Source organism: Solanum dulcamara, chromosome 10, assembly GCF_947179165.1.
Source record: "Solanum dulcamara chromosome 10, daSolDulc1.2, whole genome shotgun sequence".
Lineage (NCBI taxonomy): Eukaryota > Viridiplantae > Streptophyta > Magnoliopsida > Solanales > Solanaceae > Solanum > Solanum dulcamara.
In genome coordinates, this window is record NC_077246.1 from 67,487,663 (window position 1) to 67,511,677 (window position 24,015).

The 24,015-nt window shown below is 30.1% G+C and overlaps 1 protein-coding gene across 1 annotated transcript; it reads right to left on the reverse strand.

Moving 5' to 3' along the window:
- Positions 1 to 5,435: 5,435 nt before the first annotated feature.
- LOC129870829 (serine/threonine-protein kinase BRI1-like 2) lies at positions 5,436 to 9,071 on the reverse strand. The gene has a single exon (XM_055945705.1). It carries the CDS (start codon positions 8,955 to 8,957, stop codon positions 5,574 to 5,576), a length of 3,384 nt encoding a protein of 1,127 aa, XP_055801680.1. The 5' UTR covers positions 8,958 to 9,071; the 3' UTR covers positions 5,436 to 5,573.
- Positions 9,072 to 24,015: the final 14,944 nt, after the last annotated feature.

Here is a 24,015-nt window from a genome sequence, read left to right on the forward strand (position 1 = left end):
TTTTTGACTTATATATGCAATATAATTTTATATAAATATATAATGTATAGTATAATAAAAGGTGTTCAATTGACTATTTTTTTATTTGTGCGACTCCACAACTGGTGCAATGTAAACAAGTAGAATCTATTAGTTATATATATATTTAGGTAGGTGTCCGTTTAAATCTTCAAAAATGTTATTAAGTGCATATCAAAAGTAGTATATTTTTAAAAGATCTGACACGATTAGACTAACATTTTTGAAAAATTTCAACAACAATATAGACTAGTAGAAATACCAAAAACATATGTCTTGACAGTATCTAAGAGGAAAGAGCTATTTATATATTTTCCCTGTTAATAGATTCTGTGGTTTTATATAACTTATATATTGATCATGTATATTATATACACATAGTATATGTACATTTATATTTAAATATACAAAATCTATATATATGCTGACTAATTTATAAACTAGATCACACATTATATTGTAATTATATCTTATAGAATGTATATATACATCTCTTGGTTATTGTGGATGTCGTGTAAAATTGTACAACAATCAGATCAATCACTAAATGAAATTGTTAATAATAATGAAATTGCAACACACCAGTATATATAATTTAAAGCCACAATAATTTTGTTTTACAATATCTTAAACAAACAAACATATAAATATGAGTACACTATTATTCTAATTTTATTAAAACTAGAATTATCAAAACAAGTAGAGGAACTAAATTAAAAGGACAATCCGAAATCCGATGTACTAAGCATCTCGCAGGGTTCAGAGAAGAGCCGCACCCGAAGAACTAAATTAAAGCAATATACTATTTTGTCATAATACATAAATATGCTCTTTAACTTGACTTCATTTCACATTTATGCCCTTTAACTTTGAGTGTGCACAAGTAGACACTTAAACTTGTATAAAATTGAACAAGTAGACACACATGTCCTACGTGGCACAATACACGTAGGACGACAAGTAGGACACAGAATTGCTATGTAGGACGAATGTGTCTATTTGTTCAAGTTTTGAATAGTTAAAATGCCTACTTGTGCACTAGTAAAGTTAGAAATCATAGTTGTCACCTAAAACCAAGTTAAAGATCATATTTATGTATTATGCCTAATATTTTTTGTTTCAATCTTGATGGATCATGATTCAGTCTTATGGAGATTCAAAGATGATAAAATAGAAGAAATTCCAGAGGTCACAAGTCCAGCCCAAAGAAATGCAGTTGGAATATACATCAAGTTCAAGAAATCATGATACTTTGAGTTATATTCATCATAAGAAATTTTATTTAAATCCATAGTTGCACCTAATGCTGCACCAGCTCCTATTGCTAGTACCCCAAATATAATCTGCATTAATTTCAAGAAAAATTAATATTAATCTCGATAATCGGTCGATATATAATATATGTATAATCGTGTATAATATATATATGTACTGATTAAAATTTAAAAGATAAATAGTAAATTTGTTCAATTATTTGTGTGAAGATCCCCAAAAAAAGCCCCTTATGTTTGAAGGTCGGTTTAAAGTAGTTCCTTTAATATATGTTCGAGCAGTTATGATCTTTTAAGTTTGCTAAAAATGAGTATTTAGGGATAATTACAGTAGATGGTCATTCGGTCATTTTAATTATCAAAAAATGATCATTCAGTGTATATTTTATGTATAGAATGTATCGTAATGTATATTTAGTATATAACTCATGTATAAGTAATCTATATTGTATAGTCAGTGTACATTTTCTATGACTTTTGACAAACTATATTGTATAGTACTGTATATTTCCTATTATTTTTTATTATTTTTATGTAAATAAAACATGTCTATATTTGTTGTAAACTAATTATTTTATTGTATATATTTGAAATTGTCCCTATTTTATTAAGAGGAAAGACGAATATGACTCTCATTTTACTTTCTTATTTCTCGAAATATATATATATATAAGAAATGAGTGGAAATTGTAGTTAATTACCTTGTCACCATAGAGTTCAATCTGTCGAAACACCTTATGATTTATCAAAGGTTTCTTTCTTATGAGTAAATATATTGCAAAAGGGATGTGCAACAAATTGTACACTGCTCCTGCTATCACAGCAAAAAGTGTATAACTGCAAAAAATAATTTTAAAAAACACACATTATTAATTGTACAAAGCGGGGAGTAGCAGAGGCGGAGCTAAAAATCGACATTTTATGAGTTCGAATGAATTCAATCAATAGTTGTAATTCAAATTATATGTATTTATATAAGAAATTCATTAAATACATATAAAAAATAATAATCAGAATCCAGTCACTAACATTTAATGTTGTCAACAACAACAACAAAATATCCAATGTAGTATCACAAGTGGGATCTGAAGAGAATAGAGTACTGTACGCAAATCTTATCCCTATCTTATAAAGATAAATAAATAGTTTTCAAAAGACTCGGCTCAAGAACAACAAATCAAAGCAGATATGAAAATAAAAATCCGATATTAAAAAAGACATGTAAACTAATAAGAATACAGAGAAATAAAAAGAACACTAGCAACATCAAAATAATGAGAACAAAAATCCAAGAACATCAACTATGAGAAAAATGTTAATAATACGATACTCCGGACTACCATCCAACCTATCCCTCTAAGGACATGATTTTAGATACGAGGGTATGGAGATTACATTTTAAGATAGAAGAATTCTAAAATTTAGAATCCACAAATTCAAACCCTGACTCTGCCTTTATCAATAGCATTTTGATGACATATTTTAAATATTAGAAGTTCACAATAATATTCAAAATATTCAAATTCTGACTCCGTCTCTCGAGATAATCTCAATTACCTGTATGAACGATAATAATCATAGGTAAGTCTGGCTCCATTATCAAAAGTAACTTCACTAGTTTGTACCACACCCCATGACACAAGAAGAGTAGATATTGTTACCACTCTAGCACCTAATGTAATTAATGGTATTTTTGATGATGAAGAAGAAGACTTTACATCAAAATTATAGTGAGGATAATTAGACATTTTAATTTTCTAATAAACTCAACTATGACAATATTCCTTAATCTGATGGTCTTTTTATACAGTCTCTACAAGAAGTTTCTAGTATTAATTAATTAATTATTGAAGTGTGTTTTATATGTTTTCACTTTTTGCAAATAGATGGTACGTTCTGAATAACAATATTGATTAAATCGAAAAATGTCTTTTTGTTACTTAATTAGTCATTTTATTGTTGGATTCTTGGATAATAAATACAGAGATGGATAGCTTTCAAGTGTATTAGGTTGTTTTATTTTCTTTAATTTGCCGGCTACGTACGTTAATTGGAACACAATAAGTAAATACAGAAGTTGCCGTTAAGTAATCATTCAATGTAAAGACAGTTTTCAGTGCTAATTATCCAGTTACAACAACTTGTTTGGATGATTGTTACATATCATTTTATAACATATTGTATCAGTATTATTTTGATAAATACAACATTTGAAATAATTTTCTGTTATTACATAATCTTATACATCAACAATCTAAAAGATAAACCTAATAAAAAGTAGAATACTTGGTAGAGTTATTATAGAAAAAGTAAAGGATAAAATAAAATAATTAAATAATAAGCAAAAGTAAAATGGGAAGACCCAAAAAAGGTAATGGCGCGATTAGACCAAATCAACCGACATAGAAAATGAGATTTTTCATCATCACATGAATGAATTTAACAATACGATACAATAAAATTTAAGTAGTAATCAAAACAAACATTGAACAATTTTGCGTCAATTATTTAGCAGGAATAATATAATTGCCGCTATGTCATATTTAGCAACAATAATAAATATGAGTATTTATAATCAACACTCTATATAAATGTCACTAAAAATTTTAGCGGCTCTGAATACAATGATATTAACCTAATTACCACTAAATATTTTTGCTAACAATAAATATTGCTGACAAAAGAGAAATTTATTGCCACAACATGTCTCATTTGTTGTAGTGTTAGTTCTCAAATGAAATGTGACCAAAAAATAAGGGACTGTTGGAGTCTTTTGGGCTTTAAATTATCCACTACAGTACCAGATTCTTGATACCAATTTTGATATCAAAGCCCAGAACTCTTAAGCAGTTCTAAAAAGGAACTTACATAAATATACAATATTAAGAAAATATTTATCATTTATAGCAATAAAAAAAAATTTCACTGAACACATATAATACATTTTTAATACATATTGCAGAGAACTATTTATAAAACATATATAATACAAGTTTTATAGATGGATAATACATTTTTCACATACTTTAATAAACTTATAATACATTATGTCAGTTTCTTACTACACATACATAATATATATTTTAAAACACTTATAATATATTTATATTATATGCATAATTCACTTTTAATACAAATGTATATTTATCATAATATTGATATGTATTGCTATAAATTATAATAAATAAAAAATATCGCTAAAATCAGTAATTAATTTTTAAAAAACACTCAATTAAGTAATTTTTCCTTCTAAAAACTCTACTGTGCACAAATTGAGTCTGGGGTCTTATGTTTGTGATTTATTTCACCTTTTAGATATTTTATAAGGGGGAAGTTACGGATATATACAGCTCAGCCAGTTAGTTTATCAATATGGTCGAAATATACACATCATATACACTATCAATGATGGTGTATATGTTGTGTATAGGTTTGTAATTTGTATATTAGACATACATATATAACACAAAGTATTGTAAACTAGTCAGCTGAAGTGTTTAAGGCAATAATCATCCTATAAGAAGCACACAAATTTTGTTTCAGAAACATCAAGAAGATATCATAATACACCGAAAAATAGACGATTTAACTCTTGTACTCTGAATTATGTCGAACTAGATTAAAATAAAAATAAAAAGTGTGCAATTTGTTCAAAGAATTTATCTTGTTGCCAAACTGAGTTGCTTGTAAAACTCAGATAAATGCATTTACATATTTGTCTAGAACTGAAATTGCTCCTTTAGTGTATAATTACATACGACCACTTGACTACATTGTAAGTTTGTAAGAGGTAACACTTGAATACATTGCAAGTTTGACGGTTAGCACAACTATAAAAGGGCAGCGCGATGCACTAAACTCCCGTTATGCATGGAGACCGAGGAAGGGTCGAACCACAAGAGTTGTATTGTACGTAGTTTTAACCTGCATTTCTGCAAGAGCTTGTTTCCATAGCTCAGACTCGTGACCTCCTAATCACACGACTTTACCAATTACCTCAAGCCTCTCCTTCTGTTAGCAAAAATTGTATATACATAAATATGATTGAACTATAGTTAGTTTATTACTATCAATATATGTTATCAATATCCACACACAAGACTCTGAAACATGAGAGTAATATTGCAAAAAAGTAAGAGAAGTTACTAAGTACAAATGCAGATGAATACTTGCACAAAGAAAAGAAGAAAGAATTTTACATTCTTTTGGCTTGTTTTTCCATAACTAATCTTGAGAAAAAAACCATCTTTCTCTTTTTTCCTTTTGGTTTTTTTGGTTTGCTGTTTAGCCACTGTTGCTTGAACTACTTCCAGGCATAAGTTCTCTCAACATAGCCACAACTTGCAACATATTAGGCCTTTTTGATGCAAAATCCTCTACACATTGCATTGTTATCTCTAAGTACCTTACCATCTCTTTAACTTCTACTACTTCTGCTTCATCATTCCCTTTAGTCACTGATAACAATTCTTGATCAATTACTTCCATTGATTTCCCTTCTCTTACTTTCATTTTCACCCATCCTACCAAGTTTGTGTCACCAAAATCTTCCTTATCTGTTGGCCTTTTACCCGTTAAGAGTTCAAGAAGCACGACTCCAAATGAGTAAACATCCCCCTTTGCAGTGCACCTAAAACTCTGATAGTACTCAGGTGGTACATATCCTGGTGTACCTGCTAGTGTGGACACGCTGAGGTGTGTGTCCAGCGCGCTTATGAGCCTTGCCATGCCAAAATCAGACACCCTGGCATCCATTTCGTTGTCTAGTAGCACATTGCTTGACTTCATGTCGCGGTGTATGATGTGTGGGATGCAATTGTGGTGAAGGAAGCAGAGTCCTTTGGCTGCTCCTCTGGCTATTTTTTTCCTTTCCTCCCATGTTAGGATCCTTCTATCACGCGTTCTTGTCTTCCCATGTAGCATTTCTTCAAGGCTGCCATATTCCATGAACTCATAAACTAGAAGTCTTTCCTCACCAACCTTGCAGTATCCCAACAGGGGTACAAGGTTCTTATGCTTGATCTTTCCTAATGTCTCCATTTCAGCCATGAATTCTCGGTCACCTTGGCAACTTAACCTGATGAGTTTCTTGATTGCAACACTTGATCCATCCTTCAATGTTGCCTTGAAGACTTCTCCGAATCCTCCAGAGCCGATGAGACTGGCAGCTGAGAATCCATTTGTGGCCTCGATCAACTGTGAGAATTTGAGCTTCCTAAGTTGTCTTTGGAAAGTGGCTACATTGATGCTTAATGGCTCCTTCTCTTTGTCAATCTTCCATGTTGAAGCTGCATAATTAGTACTCAGACTACTAAGCATTTTCACTCCTTCAGCCTCTCTTCGCCTTGCGCGCATAGCAATAGCCCAAACAATCAAAATGCACACTGAGGCAATGGAGATGAGAATTCCAAGAACAATGCTATTAGCCCAAGATGCAGCTGAGCTTCTTTTTCCTCCTCCTCCTCCATCTCCATTTGTATTCGTGGCAGGTGAGCTATATTGGCATTCGGACAACGGAACCCCACAGAGTCCAGGATTGTTTGCATATTGGCTTGCAGGAAGTGTACTGAGCTGACCCCTTTGTGGAATTTGTCCTGTCAATTCATTGTACGACAAGTCAATTTGCACCAAGAAAGAAAGCAGCGAAAATGAATCAGGAATTTGACCCTGCAATCTGTTATGTGATGCATCAAACACTCCCAAATTCTTTAGCCCTCCAAGTGATGAAGGAATCTCTCCTGACAAATGGTTGTGTGATATAACAAGAACTTGCAAAGCTATCATGTCACCAAATTCATCAGGTATTTTCCCTCGAAGCTCGTTGTAAGAAAGATCAAGGTACTCGATAGTCTGATACCGAGTAAAAGCACTAAGAACTGGACCAGAATACAGCCTAGTGAAATCACAACTCTTTAGTGATGGAACCTGTAAAAGCCTTTCAGGATGAATTCCATAGAACTCGAGCAATCCTCCAACACCTCTGCACGAATTTCCCACATTTCGAACAAACACCAAAGTGTTACCTGATAGAATCCCACTCAATGCTTTAGCTCCTTGCTGCCTACCAAGTCGCGGTGGGATCTCCCCCGTTAGCCTATTGCTGCTCAAATCCAACCAAACCAAGCTACTACAATTCACCAATTCACTTGGAATCTGACCACTCAAGCTGTTATTTGCTAGTTGCAAAACAGCCAGCCTTGAAAGATGGCTAAATTCTTTAGGAATCTCACCACTTAGTCCATTACTTGTGAGGGAAATCCACTCAAGATTACCACAATTAAATAATTCAACAGGAATTTTCCCACTCAAGTAGTTATTATTAAGAATAAGATTCTTCAAATTGCTGCATTTTCCCAACTCCGCTGGTATATTCCCTTCCAGACTATTGTACCAAGCAATAAGCTGCTCAAGATTCTCAAGTTTTCCTAAGTCTGATGGAATTGAACCATTCAAATAGTTCAAGCTAAAATCAATTGTTTTAAGCTGTGAACATTGAGACAGTTGAGATGGAATTGGACCATAAAGTGAATTATCTGGTGCTCTCAGCTCTTCCAATGAAGAAGCTCCAGGGCATAAATCTGGTGGAATTATCCCATTGATCATGTTGGAGCTAAAGTCTACGACACGGAGTTTCTTGCAGAATGAAAGGGAAGCAGGAAATGAACCAGAAATCTTGTTACTACTCATTTGCAAAATCTCTAAAGAACCTAAATTCTGTAGGATGGAATCAGGAAATGGACCGGTTAGATTATTGTTCGACAAATCAAGATTCTGTAGAGAAGAACATGATGAGAAGGAATTAGGAATAGAACCAGTAATATTGTTATTAGAAAGCTTTAGTTCCACAAGTGAACTACAAGATTTTCCTAATTCAGACGGTATCCAACCAGATAAATGATTCTTAGAAAGATCCAATCTTTGCAAGCTTTTAAGCTCACCAAAAGAAGTTGGAATTGAACCAGAGAAATAATTCTCAGCCAAAACCAATTCTTCAAGTGTTGTACAATTAGATAAAGCAGAAGGAATTGAATCCATTATCTGATTCCCTGACAAATCGAGACGTAACAAGGAATTACATGTCTCAATCTTGATATCAGAAATTGAACCTGTGAGATTATTATAGTCCATTGCAAGATACTGCAACTTATCAGTATGCAACAAGAAATTCTGAGGCAAAGAACCTGTTATGTTATTGAAAGAAAGACTAACATATTCAAGATTTGGGCATTTTGTAAAGAAATTCTCAGGTACAAAGCCTGCTAAGCCAGTGAATGAAAGTTCAAGTTGTTTCAAACTATAAGGGAGCTGACTTAAAGATGTTGAGGCATTTACATAGAAGGAATTAGAAGACAGATTAAGGACAGTTAACATATCTAGAGAATTGAAAGGAGAAAAAGAAACCTCTCCAACAAGTTCAGATTGTTGAAGATCAAGATTTGTAACTCTTCCAAGACTATTGCAAGTTACACCATTCCATGAACATGGATTATTTTTATCTTGCCATCCTGATAAAACACCAGAAGGGTCTTTTTGTATCATTTTCTTGAACAACAAGAGTGATTCAGCATCAGTTTTAATGGAGGAAGCAACCGTGTTTTCGGATACAAGAATCAAGACAAAAGCCAAGAAAATGATCAATGTTAAATGCTTTGAATTGGTGTTGTCCATGATCAATATAGAGAAAATAGATAGATGGATAGATAGAAAAGATGAAAGATGAAAGAAGAGAGAGCTTAGAGAGTAAGCTTTAGTGAGTGTTGGAAGATGATTGTGTTTTTTTTTTGAAGGGAAAATGAATGTCAAAAGGAACACAAAAGGAGTAAAGAGAGAGTGCTTACTATGATGAGAAAAATTCCTCATGGTGCAAAGCAGAAGAGCTAACTTTTGAAAAAGTAATTGTCTTTCCTTTTTTAATTTCTTTTAAAAATTTTGTATTTGTGTACAACAACCTAGTATAATTCTACAAATAGAATCTAGGGAAAAGATAATGTATACGCATATCTTACTCTTATCATGATAAATACAAGCATTACTTTCGATAGAACCCTCAGCTCAAGTAAAAGCATTTGTGTTTGTGTATTGTTATTTTTTTAAAGTTTTGTTGTTGTGTACAACAACAACTGGTCAGTATAATTTTGTAAGTGTGGTCTGAGAAGGATAATGTATACGCATATTTTATCCTATTTTGGGAGATAGAGAGGTTATTTCCAGCAAATAAAAGCGTTTGTGTTTGTTTATTGCTAATTGTTTTTAATTCTATAATAACAACTCAGTGCAATCCACAAGTAGGATGTGAAGAGGGTAACGCAAACCTTACTCCAACTTGAGAAATAAAATGATAGTTTTCAATAGACCTGCGGCTCAAGTAAAGTTTGTGTATTGTTAATTATTTTAATAAAGATTTTTGTAAATTGAAAAAAGGAAGGAACATAAGAGGAATAAAAAAAAAGTAATGAATTTGAAGTATTGGACTAAAGTCTTGGTAGGTGATGTAATTTTAATAGTGTAAAACCAATTAATATTCTTTTCCTTTTTTTCCTTTGTAGGTCCATATACTTAGATACTTTAAGGATATAGAATCATATATTTTTCAAATATCATAATTATATATATTTTCTCATTTAACACCAAAAGTATTTTCTTTTAGACTTTTCTCATGACAAATTATTGTTCATCTACCTCATTTTATATGACAATACTATCATTAATCATCTTTCCTCTAATAATGATTTCTCGAAAATGTTTAATATTTTTAATTATGAGAATTATTATTTTATAATACTTTATATGTAACTTTTCAATATAGACAACATTGACCTAAGAAAGCCTTACGTTTTCACAAAAATTACAAAATCGAACAATTAGGAGGATATTCGAATCTCAAAAAGAGGTTAATTGTAACGTATAGATAACAATTCATTATCGTACATCTTTCTTTATATTCCAAAAACAAAATCAAAATTTATCAGAAAAATCGAGAAGAAGTCAATATGATTTTCAAAAGTCAACCTAATTATTAATTCAGAATTATTAGATAGCTAGCACATTTAATTTTTTAAAAAAATGTGAAAATCAGAATATTTAAATTAAGGATAAAAATTAAAATATTTTAACACTGATCCAAACACCAAAATCCAAAATTGGGTAAAAATAAAAGATTTTAATAAATGAGATAATGAAAGAACAAAATATAAATGCATAAAAGACGGGAAGATTTGACTTTTGGTCAAAAAGAAAGTATGTGGGGGCTACAGACAAAAAGTCTATCCAAGATCGGTGCTGTTTTAAAAGAGAAAAAAAAAAGTTTTTTTACACAAATAGCCAAGTGAATTTAGGGTGTGGTCGGTACGAAGGAAAATATTTTTTATTATTTTTTCCATAAAATAAGTTGAGTTTTTATTTATTTTTTAATATTTAATAAATAAGTAATTTTTTTTAATTTTAAAAGTTTTTATATGTAATATTGCAAAATATTATAGAGGTGGAAGCGAGTGCGGAGTGGGGAGTGTGGCAATTAGGGCCGGAGCTAGAAGTTCCGGTACTAATTCGATCGAATTTAGTAATTTTTGCTCAAATAATATATTTGTATTAATAAGTTTATTTAAATTTAGAACCTAGTTATTAACATTTGAAATTATCGTTATAAAATTTAAGATCAAAATTAAGGCTTTGCCTCTAGTGGTGGGGGAGGGATAGTCAAGTGATAGGGGTTGTGGATTTTGGATCGATGAAGATTGGAGAGGTTACGATAAATCTAAAACATCACTTATGAACTTGTTTTTTCTATTTTCATTAAGTAAGTTATTTTCCTCTCATTTTTAATGAACTTGTTTTTCTAAAAAAAATATTTTTTTAAAAATTTTGTCAAACCAAACTTGATAAAATTAGAAAACATTTTTCCACACCAAACACAGTAACTTACTTTGTATATTTTTCCAATCAACATATATCGGCTATTTTCAAATCAAACGATTGAATTGTCGTAAATTTAGATTAATTCATAAATAAATGAAAGATTAAAAAGAAAAAGAAAAAATAAAATGAAGTACGATTGATCCAACGTGAAATGTATCATATCTTGTCAGTGAGCGTGAGAATGTTCCCTTGATCACATTTCCTACAGGATCTCATAGAATGTCCTTGGTTTCACATGCTATATAGTATATACTAAGCCAAAAAAATAATAACATCGGATTCAAATTCTAAAGCAACAATAACAATAATTTACTCGGTAAAATTTCATAAGTGGGGTCTGAAGAGAGTAAGATGTACGCAGACTTTACCACTACATTATAGAGATAGAGAGACTATTTTCGAAAGACCCTCGGCTCGAAAGTCATGGTCCCAAATAAGAGAGAAAAACAATATATAGCATAATGGTAAAAAAGCACTACAAATTTTACAAGACAAGAACAATAGCGATAGCAAACTAATGTGATAATCAAAGGCATGACAACACAGCTATAAAAGCACGTCTAGACCTACGACCACCCTACACCGACACACGACAAGACACCATTCTATCCCTACTAGCCTTCTACCCTAATCCGCGACCTCCACTTATTTTTATCTAAGGTCATGTCCTCAATGATATGGAGTAACACCATATCTTGTTTAATCACTTTTCTCTAATACTTTTTCGGTCTACCCTTACCCCTCAGCATAACCCCCCAGTTCAACCGCTCGAATCTCCTAACTGGGGCGTTGACACCCCTCCTCTGTACATGCCCAAATCATTTCAGTTTCGCTTCTATCATCTTGTCTGCCACAGATGTCACTCCCATCTTCTCTCGAATAGCCTTATTCTTAATCTTATCACTCCTAGTGTGTCCACACATCTATCTCAGCATCCTCATTTCCGCAGCATGCATCTTCTGAATATGAGAGTTCTTTACTGGCCAACACTCCACTCCATATAACTACGCTGGTCTAATCACCATTCTGTAGAACTTACCTTTAAGTTTAGGAGGTACTTTTTTATCATACAGGACTTAGAGGCAAGCTTCAATTTCATCTACGCTGCCCCAATATGGTGCGTGACATCATCATCGATGTCCCCACTACTCTGGATGATGGATCTAAGATATTTAATGCTTTCTGTATTGATATTGTGCAAATTTAAAAATATTTTTATTTTGATATGTTATATAAAGGTTTTCAGTATTCTTAATTAGATCTAGATAACGAGCTGAGTTGACTTGGGGCTCGACACGCTTGTTAGTTGGGAATTCAATTAAAATTTGGTTTGGCTTGATTCGAGCTCGGTTATACTTTGACCAAGCTAGATTGTGCTTGGCTCGGCTTGATATTGTATAAAGTTTAATTGAGCTCGAATTGACGTCTAAATCTATTTTTAGCTATTTGTTTTGAAATTGAACTTTGAAAATGAAATCGCACATAAAACACTTTGATCCTCAAAGTAAAACTAATTGAAGTGGTAATAGTAGATTTGAAACCAGAAAACAAGAGAAGTGAAAAACGATTTTTTGAATTTCTTAAAATATTAACCAACACATTGAGAAAGTGCATGCTATATGTATAATAAGTTACAATTTCAATAGTACAAATCAGTGATTTTAAAAGCGTTTTAGGGTGAGTTCCAAGGCGGGGTGTATCAAAAATGCCTCGATGCGCAAATTGAAGATGTAGATTTATAAGGCGTAAGCCTTAGAATTTGGGATGTAAGTTCCGAACATAAATACGTAAGTTCCTGGTGTAAAAACGCACGCCTTGGGCATTAGTTTTGATTTTTATCATTTTAAAAATATTTCTAGTATAAATCAAATTTTTTATGATCAGTGTAATAATATTATACTTTATGTTATCATATTTTTTAGGTTGTAATGATTATTTTCTAAAATATATAAATATAAATAAATAAACAAATAAAACAACTCTCATAGAAAATGATACTGTCATAAATAATTTTTTAAATAATTGTGTACAAAACTGGTAGAATAGAGATTTCATAGCACTATGTTTATCCATTTTTTGTCATTACTCTTACACTTTTTATCCTTTTCTTTTTTGAAATATATAAATGATAATATGTGCAAATATTAGTTGAGGAAGGAAAGACTAGTAGATGTAAAGATGAATGATGATTTTATTTTAAATAATAATTTTGTGGTGTTACTTTTATCAAATAATAATTATAATATCTTTTTCTATATTATTAGTGATTTATTTGTAGAATTATTAAAAGTTTTACTTTTATTTATTTTCTTAGTGATAAGATTATAAAATTAAAGATACATAAAATATACGCCCTGTAGATCCATGAAACTTATGCCCCGTGTTTCAAAATTTACATTTCACCCTGTAATGCATAAATGCCTTGCCTCACACTCTTGACTTTTAAAACAAATTAAAATCTATTTAAAATTCAATAATCAAACAAAAAGAAGATTATATTGACTTATCTCACGAGAATTCAGATTAATCAAAATTTGAAACTAAATATTAAATATCGCATTAAATATACTCACACACAAAAAGAATTTGAATTTCTCGCATTTCTCTCACTACTCAAAGTCACATCCTTACTTGATAGTAATCCTATATTTTGTCAGAAAAAAAAAAGAAAGAAAGAAAGAATAAAGTATGAATTTCTTTAAAAGAATCTAATGATGATCCAAATTGGGATTTGTTAATTTTACTTTGCTTTACTAAAGATATAGTGTCTAGATTGAAATCATTAACACAGTGCAAAGGCTTGATATAACCAATAATTAAGAAGCTATTTTCAATTAAAAAATATCTTTTATTTTTGAGAAAAATAAAGGATGAGGGTCCACAAAGGAACACCATCAATGATGGTTAATGGTATAGGTAGCTATGATGTTCTCAATTTTTTTGCCACCTTTTTTCCCTACTTTTTTTTACCTTAATGAATAGAAAAACAAAGGGATAATAGCATTTTAATGTTGGCATTGTAATATCTAATTAAGCTTAGCTTGTTTAACTTTTAATTAATTAGAATGTGTGTTTTTTTGGTCCTATATAGAAAGTATGTTATAGTTGAATTATTTTTAGAACTATAATCAAAACTCTTTATAATAACGTCATTTATTTGAATGTTTTTTTGATGCTATAACAAAACTTTTTTTTATAGAAAATATATAAATGAAAAACGATTCTAATGAAAAGCTTGTAGTAGTAGTGAAATTGTTATTATAGAGTATAATTATAATAGAGTGGTTTGACTGTGTATACCGTTAATATTCATAATACATGTGTAATTATATGGTAAAATGATTAATAAATATCACAAACAAAGGGATAAAAATGCATATTTTAATCAATTAAAACAAAATATGCTTAATTATTCGATATTACAAAGGACTCAAATCAAAATTTATCAATAACTAAAAATGATCAAAAATGCTATTAACTCTTTTTAAACAAATAAAAGATCAAATAAATGAAATAATAATAAAAAATGTAAAGACCTTTTTTATCCAAGATTCAAAACCTTGTGGTTTCTCCTATAAAGTTAACTTTTTACTAGCTGGTTATGAGCCCCACACACACTAATTTACTCATTATATTTTCCAATATATATTATATACTATTGCAAGATCAGCATGCTTGGGATCCTTGGACCATTGATATTGTGTGGCCTCTTTTCTGGCATTTGTTTTTTTTTAAAAAAAAACACAGGACTTAATTATTACTACTATTTGTTAACATCCAATGAATCTATGTATTTGAGAGCAAGCACAGAATTTGATAACATTTTTAAATGGTTGTGTGCTATGATCAAAAGGATCTTTGTATAGTCTGTTTTTACACTCATTGCCCATGAAAAAAATATGATTTTGTTCTATGTTTAATATTTGTGTTACTAGCTAGCTAGTTCATGAATCTGATACCTTAATATGTGTCAATATATTATTTTTTTGGCAATTGGTTATGTATAAATATGTTTATTGTTAATATAAGTGATAATAAAAAAAACAGATCCTTACTTGAATTTCGAATATGAAAAGTAAGTTTAAATCAAGAGGGTGTTGTTAGAAAAGCTTGAAAACATTAATAAATCACCATTGTTGCAAAATGAATTTGTTAGATTTGTTGATATTCAAACAAATTGATGATTGAGTTTTGATTTTTATGATATTTGAAATTTATGTTTCACATTTGAGATAAATTTGGGTGTTAAATTGTGTGTTGTACGGTTAAAATTCAAAGAACAAGTCGTTTTTTTCTGAACAAAAGTTTATTCATCTGAACTTCATACAAAAATGTCGAAAGTGCAACTATATATTATATATATATATATGCCTGATCAATTTCGTGCCGAAATGTCTTAAGTGTGTCATAATATGTATGAAGTTTGCTATTTTCAAGGTCACAACTTCAGTAAAAATGTATGAAGTTTGTTCTTAACAATGCTACATATATTTTAGACATAAAATATTCAAAGTTTGTCAAACTTCAAACACAATTTTTTATAACTTCAATCTCGTATGTATGAAATAATTTCAAAATGGGGTATATTTATATATTAAAGAAAATTAGCTCAATTACAAATCAAATAACGATCCCAAAATAAGGTATATGTGTCAAAGTGACAAAAAAACAAAAAGATGCATGCCATTATTAAGATAAAGTTAACTACCATTGTAATTTTGAATTGAGAGTGACTAATTAGTTATAAAATTCAAAAATAAAATAAAATGATTTTTAAAGCAATTCAAAATTATTTAAATCACTAATAAATTCAATTTTTTTAAAATTACAATGATTGTAATTCAAAACTAGCATTCTCAACATATGACTCAACAAGTATCTTGAGCTTATTTACTCATGTTATTGATATGAGAAGTATTGTCTGATTTGAGGTTCTCCTTAGGAACGTTTGTTGTGATGCTGAATTGTTGATTTCATATGACAATTCTTTCACAGAGTAACTATAAACATTCTTAGTGAACTTCTAAAATTATATATGAGCTTAAGACATAAGTGCAATTGGTAAAAAGATATACTTGGTCCTTGACAAAAGATAGTAATCTGAAAAGTTTAGGAATTATTTCAAAAATTTAGAACTGAAATCTGATTATGAAAGGAATGTCATGGATGAAAATAAGATTTCAGCTTGGTATTAGGGTACGTACTTACAATCACAAACTAGAATAAGATGTCTGAGAGGCTGTGATGTTAAGTTTTTTTTATGGGTTGCAGTAGATTAACTTGCAAATATTAAGCAACAAAATTAGGTTTATCAAAATAGTCACAAATCTATGTCAAAATCAAATTTCAGTCAATTCCTAGTCACAAAAATTTCATATAAACTAAGAGATGGGGTTTCTAGAGCACAAAGTTTTCTCTCTAAAATGCTTTTAATACAAATCGAGAGCAAAAAGTTAGAAAGAAATACAAGTGTTCTATATAAAAACACAAAAGATGACATAGGAACTGAAGTTTGAATTAAATTACGTGTCTTGTTTATACGAGTAATATTGTCTGGATGAAAAATTTGGATTAGATCAACTGTCTTACTTATAGTTAGTTGTACAAAATGTTTCTTAATGTGGTTGATTATTTCTCATTATTTTATAAGATATATTATAGATTATCCCCTCTTTGAAAACCATGAAGACATTTTTTCAAATTCCTTAACTATATTTTCATAGCTTTTACTCATTCAGAATGTTTAATTACAACATGTAAAAGAGCATGAAGATTGAACCCCTTAATTAACCCAGTCGTAAAGATATCAATGTAGAAACTCAACAATAAGTTGATTGAAAAATGTTTGATATCACAATAATGTAAACTCCTTAATTAATCATACTTAGGGTTGTATCATTATACTAAATTATAGAGGAATATACAAGTACAAAAAAAAACAATAATTTTTTACTTTGGAGGTAACTAATTACAATAAATCCTAGGCTAAATGGTAAAAATACTAACAAGAACTCATCGTTTTGGTTGAATTTAAGATTTCTTATTTATTTGCAGTAAGAATCGTAGCCTGTAGTATGAAATTGACTTGACAATTTCACTAGTAGTTATAGATGGCAAAATTGGACAAGAAAAAAACGATAAAACATGATAATGAAATAAGCTTGAGAATGCACATGATATAAGTATTGTTCTATTTGATATGAGTGTACTTCACGAGTTCAATTATTTTATTTTTTTTATAAAAGAAAGGATCAAATTATGTTCTCATTAGAATTCTATTATGATCACTTGCAACAACGATTTTTTTTTAAACGACATGAATATATATTCATTTTAGACCAAAAGACAAATTAATAGCAAATAGACAAATTAATTTGATCTTTTTATAATTAAAAAAATAAGAATTATGGAATCACGAGCAGATGAGTTTTATAATGTAATTTCGATCAATAAAGCATTATTAAGATGGTTACATTTTACATCTTAAGTAATCTTGTAAAATTGTAAACTAATGATATCATTAGAGGGTTATTATTATTATTAATAATAATAATAGAAGCTAAGTAAAAATTACTCAGATATTGTCAATATTTATCTTACGTCTCCTAAAGTCTAATTACTTTCTTGAAGGTCCTACTAATAGCTAACATATATATCATTCATACTTAGATAATTTATGGTGTGAATATAAAGTTAGATTATATTTTGACCGTTTGAAAAGTGTTACTACATCCTATCCATTTAATCATTATGATATTTATTATTACAAATTGTATTTAGTGGACCCTTGAATAAAATAAAATGATTGGATTTATTAGTCGGTTTTTCCACAAAAAATCTTCTTAAATCTAGCCAAAAATTGCACTGTCGATTTTCTCGACGTAAAAAAGAATATATATTGACTTTGAATTAAGGTGTTTAAATTTCCTCATTATTGTCAAGATATTTGAATTAATTCCTCTCAAAATAGAATGAAAAAACTGTTCAGCAATAGCCTCGCACGACGAAACAAATTACACGATAGCACTTGCTTTATTTTGAAAACAATGCAAAAATGAGGAGAGAAATTAGGTTTGAAGATTTGGATTTTTCGCTGTATCAAATTTAAGATAAAATTTCTGAATATATAAACAATAAAAGGATAAAACGGAGATGTGCAATCCAAAATATATTTTTTTCTTATTTTTCGTCCACACCTTAAAATTCCAATAATTTATACTTAGTATGTAACAAATTTGGTTATTCAAAAATATTAGTAGTTAGTAATATAATTCCCTTTCGTTTGAACTTTTTAATTGAATGATAGAAAGATTAATATTTTTACTGTTCAATGCGCATGACTTGTGAATAGTAAAAAGGATAAAAATACTTTTTACTATATAAAACCTCACGTTATTAAATAACAAAAAAAAAGTGTTAAACTCATTGGCATATTATGATAATATCTATAAAGAAAGGAAAAATAAAACTTATAGAATAAAAAGATGAAAGTTGTTTGACTTAAAAAGAATCTATATCACGCTTGCAATTATTGATTAATGGATCCCACATAAATCCTGTCATGGAAAATATAATTTACTTTTAAGAATTGAATAGTGTTATTTCCCCATTTGACAATTCTATCTTTATAGCTCCTTAACATTTTGTAATTAGTTGAGATTCATTTGTAAAACAATTAAATTTAGGTAAGAAAGTATGAATCGTATATATAGTGCTAGACATCTTTTATGACTTTTGTGGTTAACTAACTCAGCTTTTAATCGATGGTTGTGGTGTAGTGATAAGACTGCTCCATCCTTAATTAGAAGTTTCGTGTTCGAATTCGAGATATGAAAAAAGTTCTTTTAGGAGTGCCACCCCCAAATAGACCCTGCAGTGCGCGATCCAGATTTATTCGAAGTTTCATGGGCTCTGAACACCGGATGAAAAACCAAACAAAAAAAACTCATAATCTTTTGTAGAAACATCTAATAACCAACAATTTTGAAGTTTTGAAAAATAAACTTCAAAGTTTACAATTTGTCATGCTTAAAGCATAACCAAAATCTTTATGCATTAGCCATTATAGTGTATCCTTTTTAATTTAGGTCATGTAGGTCTTCTTCCATTATAACTATTCCAACTAATTGTTCCATAAATGTGTCCACAAAATAGATTCTTTTACCTCAAAAAATCAATTCCTATGTAATCAAACATTTCTATTGTATGCTATAAATATATAAATAAAGTGCAATTGGATAATATAATTTAAACTCTGTCATGGTCAAAACTTGGTCATTCGTATCTCTAGTCCAGTAAGCAGGATCTTATTGGTTGATTGCAACTTTTAATAATTGAATTGACTTATATTTTTATTTTATTTTATTATAAAAAAATAATTATTTATCTTCTACTTCTCTTAATTTTGGGGAGATTCTGATGGTGATAATGGGTGGAGCTTTTTATGCAAACCAAAAAGAAGATTAAGAGATGAAGACCAAAAATTGTTTTATAGCATGCCATTATACAGTTGATATGTCACATTCCACTAATTTGACTATTTTTTTTCACTTTTCACAACAAAAAACAAATGCAAATGATTTGATGATGGCCCTCAAGTACAAATACTTACATATGTTCCATATTTACGCTAAATTAAATAATTGGAATAATACATTTTTGAACACTTAATTATTGATAAATTTTGATTTGAATTTTTGTAATTTCTAGCTAAACATATTTAATCTTCAATTATAAGTTTAATTGGTTTGATTTCGGATCGAATAAACAATCAGTAGTATTATCATTGTATCGATGGATGTCATTCATTGTTGGTTACATTAAACATTTGAGGAAATATATAGCAATTTTAGTCCTCGAGTTACTTGTCATATTGTGATTTTTTTCCTTGTAAGTTTGCTAAATTAATCCTTAAAACTAACTTTTTTGTTTGTCGTGAATTTTTGTATTTTATATTTACCAAAATGCCCAATGCAGACGTCCATTAATTTGTTGAGTATGAAGAAGTTTTCTTTTTAAAAAATGGAAATAAAGAGAAGTTCAAAAATACAGAGCCATCATTAATATTGATGTTTCAATTCATTTTGTGTTTTCCTTCCCCACATGTTCAATAAAAGGATAAGAAAGGGTTGGCTCCCTTGCAAAGATTAAATATGAAAACATAATTGGAGAACCCTCCAACATTCCTTAGATTTAATATGAAAATATAATTGGAGAATACTCCGCCATTGTCACACTCCAAACCTAGGGAGGTGAGATTTGTACCCGATACTTTATTTGATCGGACATATTGTCATGATTCAAAATCTCATTAGACCGTGAAGACATCTACATTCCGTAGGCGAACCCTATTCATTTACTATCAACTAATAATTTAAGTAATGCGGAAGTAGTATTGAATTAAGCAACTAATTCATATAAGTGCGGAACAAATGAGTTAAGATCAAACTACCCCAAGGACCTAGTAACACCAGTACAAGAGCATGTACGAATACGAAATAAGTCTGAAAACTAAGATCCAGTACTGCTGAAGATAAAACAGCTCACCCTGAATTCCAACAATCACAAATTTCAGCCGCAGCAAATCAAGTATCGCTAGTACCTGACTCAGTTCCTGCATGCAAAAAGGTGTAGCAAGTATAGAGTGAGTACGGAAAACATGTGTACTCAACAAGCTTTGATTACTAACCTTTCCTAGAAGTGATGACGAGATATATCCTAAATATTATTTTTCCATAAGTATAACTACTTCATAAAGTAAATCACCTCAGCTTAACAATTATAACATATACTTTTTCAAAACGATCAGTTACACCACTGTTAATATTGTCTCAGATATATAAAGTGAAATCAAAATCACAACCATCTCAACAACTCAATACCAAATCAATATGAAATGCAATGTAAATGAAATGTAATGCACTGGCCAAAAATCGATATACACTCGCTTCCTCTGTCGATAGTCGGAACCCAAGGGGACTCATGAGGTCCATATACCTGCCGAAATCATTTTCCATCAGCACTATAACACTCACCGAAACCATTTTTCATCGGCATAATACTACTCGCCAGAACCATTTTTCATTGGCTCTGCATGATGTCACTTGCCAGAATCATTTCCCATCGACATGATAAAAATAAAAATCTCACAAATAACTCAATGAACAATATCATTCAATAATTATCATGCAACAATGAGAGTGATATGAATATGTATGAACCAATATATAACATGAACTCATCAATCGATCCTACAACTAAGGATCATCAATCACAAACAAGTTTGCATATTTCACAAGTCTCAATAATTCAATCATATCACAACTTATGCTGCAACAATGATACTACTTATAATACTACTCGCCAGAACCATTTTTCATTGGCTCTGCATGATGTCACTTGCCGGAATCATTTCCCATCGACATGATAAAAATACAAATCTCACAAATAACTCAATGAACAATATCATTCAATAATTATCATGCAACAATGAGAGTGATATGAATATGTATGAACCAATATATAACATGAACTCATCAATCGACCCTACAAACAAGTTTGCATATTTCACAAGTCTCAATAATATCACAACTTATGAGATACTATCAACCAATAATCAATTTCATGTAAATTTCCCTATATTACAACACCAGTACCTGCATAAATACTCGTTATTTTATTTATACTGAACTCCCTTATTATTCATTGTCATATTTATTTCATAAAACTATCACTTCAAAAAAGTAAGGAATCTCTACTTGCCTTGAACCGAATCCAAAGTGTCAATCTATGAACTTGTCCTTTTGTAACGCTTTCAAAGGATCAAAATTTGTTCAAATATACAATCCTCATAAGAATATGAAGCTAAGGACGTCCATATTGTTATGTTTATTTGACTCAAAAATTGAGTCAAAAAGTCACCCCAAAACCCCAAATTTGAATCTGATTATATTCACCCATACTAAAATAAATTCGCATCTCAAATTTCAACTAAACAAATTGTTATTCAATCCCCAAAATAAAATTTTATACTAAGAACCCGAAGACAACATACCAAATTTGCAATCGCAGAGAGATAATTATTTTAACCTTTAGCACGAACAGTGTAAACCTATAACAATGCAGACACTACTATCGTACTTAACCTATAACAATGCAGACACTACTATGCTTCATCCCACAATCATTATTTCCCAATGATTGGCAATCATTACAAAGTTACTATATATAACATTCTTATATCAATTCATATCAATTCTTAAAGGCGTCAGAAAGATTAACTCACGTTACTGCCTAAATTCTACCCAACCTCACCTTAGTATAGACATAATTGTATGAATAAATTCACTACCTGGAATTGTCAAGGGTTCTGCTTCAGCACTTGGTTAAAAGTTAAAACTATTGATAATATTATTAACATGTTAAACCCTTTTATTTAAAATCTCCTCTTGTACATGGGTCATATAATAATACACAAGTACCCCTTCAATTATAACCGAAATCGCTAGAACACATCTAAACTAAACTAAGGTTCTATTATCCTCTTGAATTATTTTAAAGTGTAATAAACACACCCTAAAACCTATATAATCACTCACATGAAAGGAGGTACTTTACACTCACTTCCACGTCGGCGCCACATCACTAAATCGTCAGATCTAGAAAAAAAATCGTCTGATCAAAAAAAAAAATCTCATTAGATCTTAAAAAAAATCAATTTTTTTTAAATTTAAATTGTGCTCACCATATATTGCCTAAACTAAATCTCTAATACGCAAAAAAATAATAATCGAATTTCATGTTAAGTGTTTGAATAAAAAAGAAAAAGAAAAATTCTTTCGATATTATACAAATTGATGAAATATCTGAAAAAAGATCACTAGCAATTTAAATATGTTGTGAAAAAAATATTTATATTTCTAAAAATAATAAAATTGGGCTCTATTTCATAATAAAAAAAAGAAATTTTAATTAAAAAGATATCAACTTAAGTTTTAATGTTAACTACTTATGTGTATTAATTAATAATGAAAATGTCCAATTGAAAATGGACATGTGTCCAAATTAATCAGATTTTATACTTCTTTTTCGTCTCTCACATGCCTCAAAGAGAGTGAACACTCTCTGTGTCACCTCAATATTGAAGGGTGTGTTTATTACACTTTAATATAATTTAGGAGGTAATAGAACCTTATTTTAGTTTAGGTGTGTCCTAGCGATTTCGGCTATAGTTAAGGGGCACTTGTATATTATCCCTAATAATAATATTAAATACGTTATGGATTTATCCTATTAACTATCAATTAAATTAGTTATCCAAAATAACCACAATTTTAGATAGTCCCTCGAGATTTGTTCAAAATCACAAAGAAACGAATAAAATTCATAAATCGACTATGAAGGTCGTTACACATACCAACCATAACTTACATCTCCCGAGACTATTGATTATCTAAGGCCATTAAGGCCTCCAGATATAATATTCAAAACACATCAACATACAACACAAGTCTACAAGCCTCTAAGAATGTATCCTTTAACGTATAGTCGGGACAGGCCTACATCTACCCGTCAACTATGCTTAACATAACTCACAACAATTCTCTAACTCCATAGTTCCGAAAGAAGTAGAGTCTATCAAGCAGGAATCGTTAAAATATCTGAATGCAGTGCTCTCAGACAATCAGGCATCAATACGATACAATATACTGGTATGGAAGGCATGAAAACATATGGAAGGTTGCAATTAGAAAATAACAACTAGAATCAACCTGAAACCTGAATGCCACATCGGACATACCATACGGAAGCT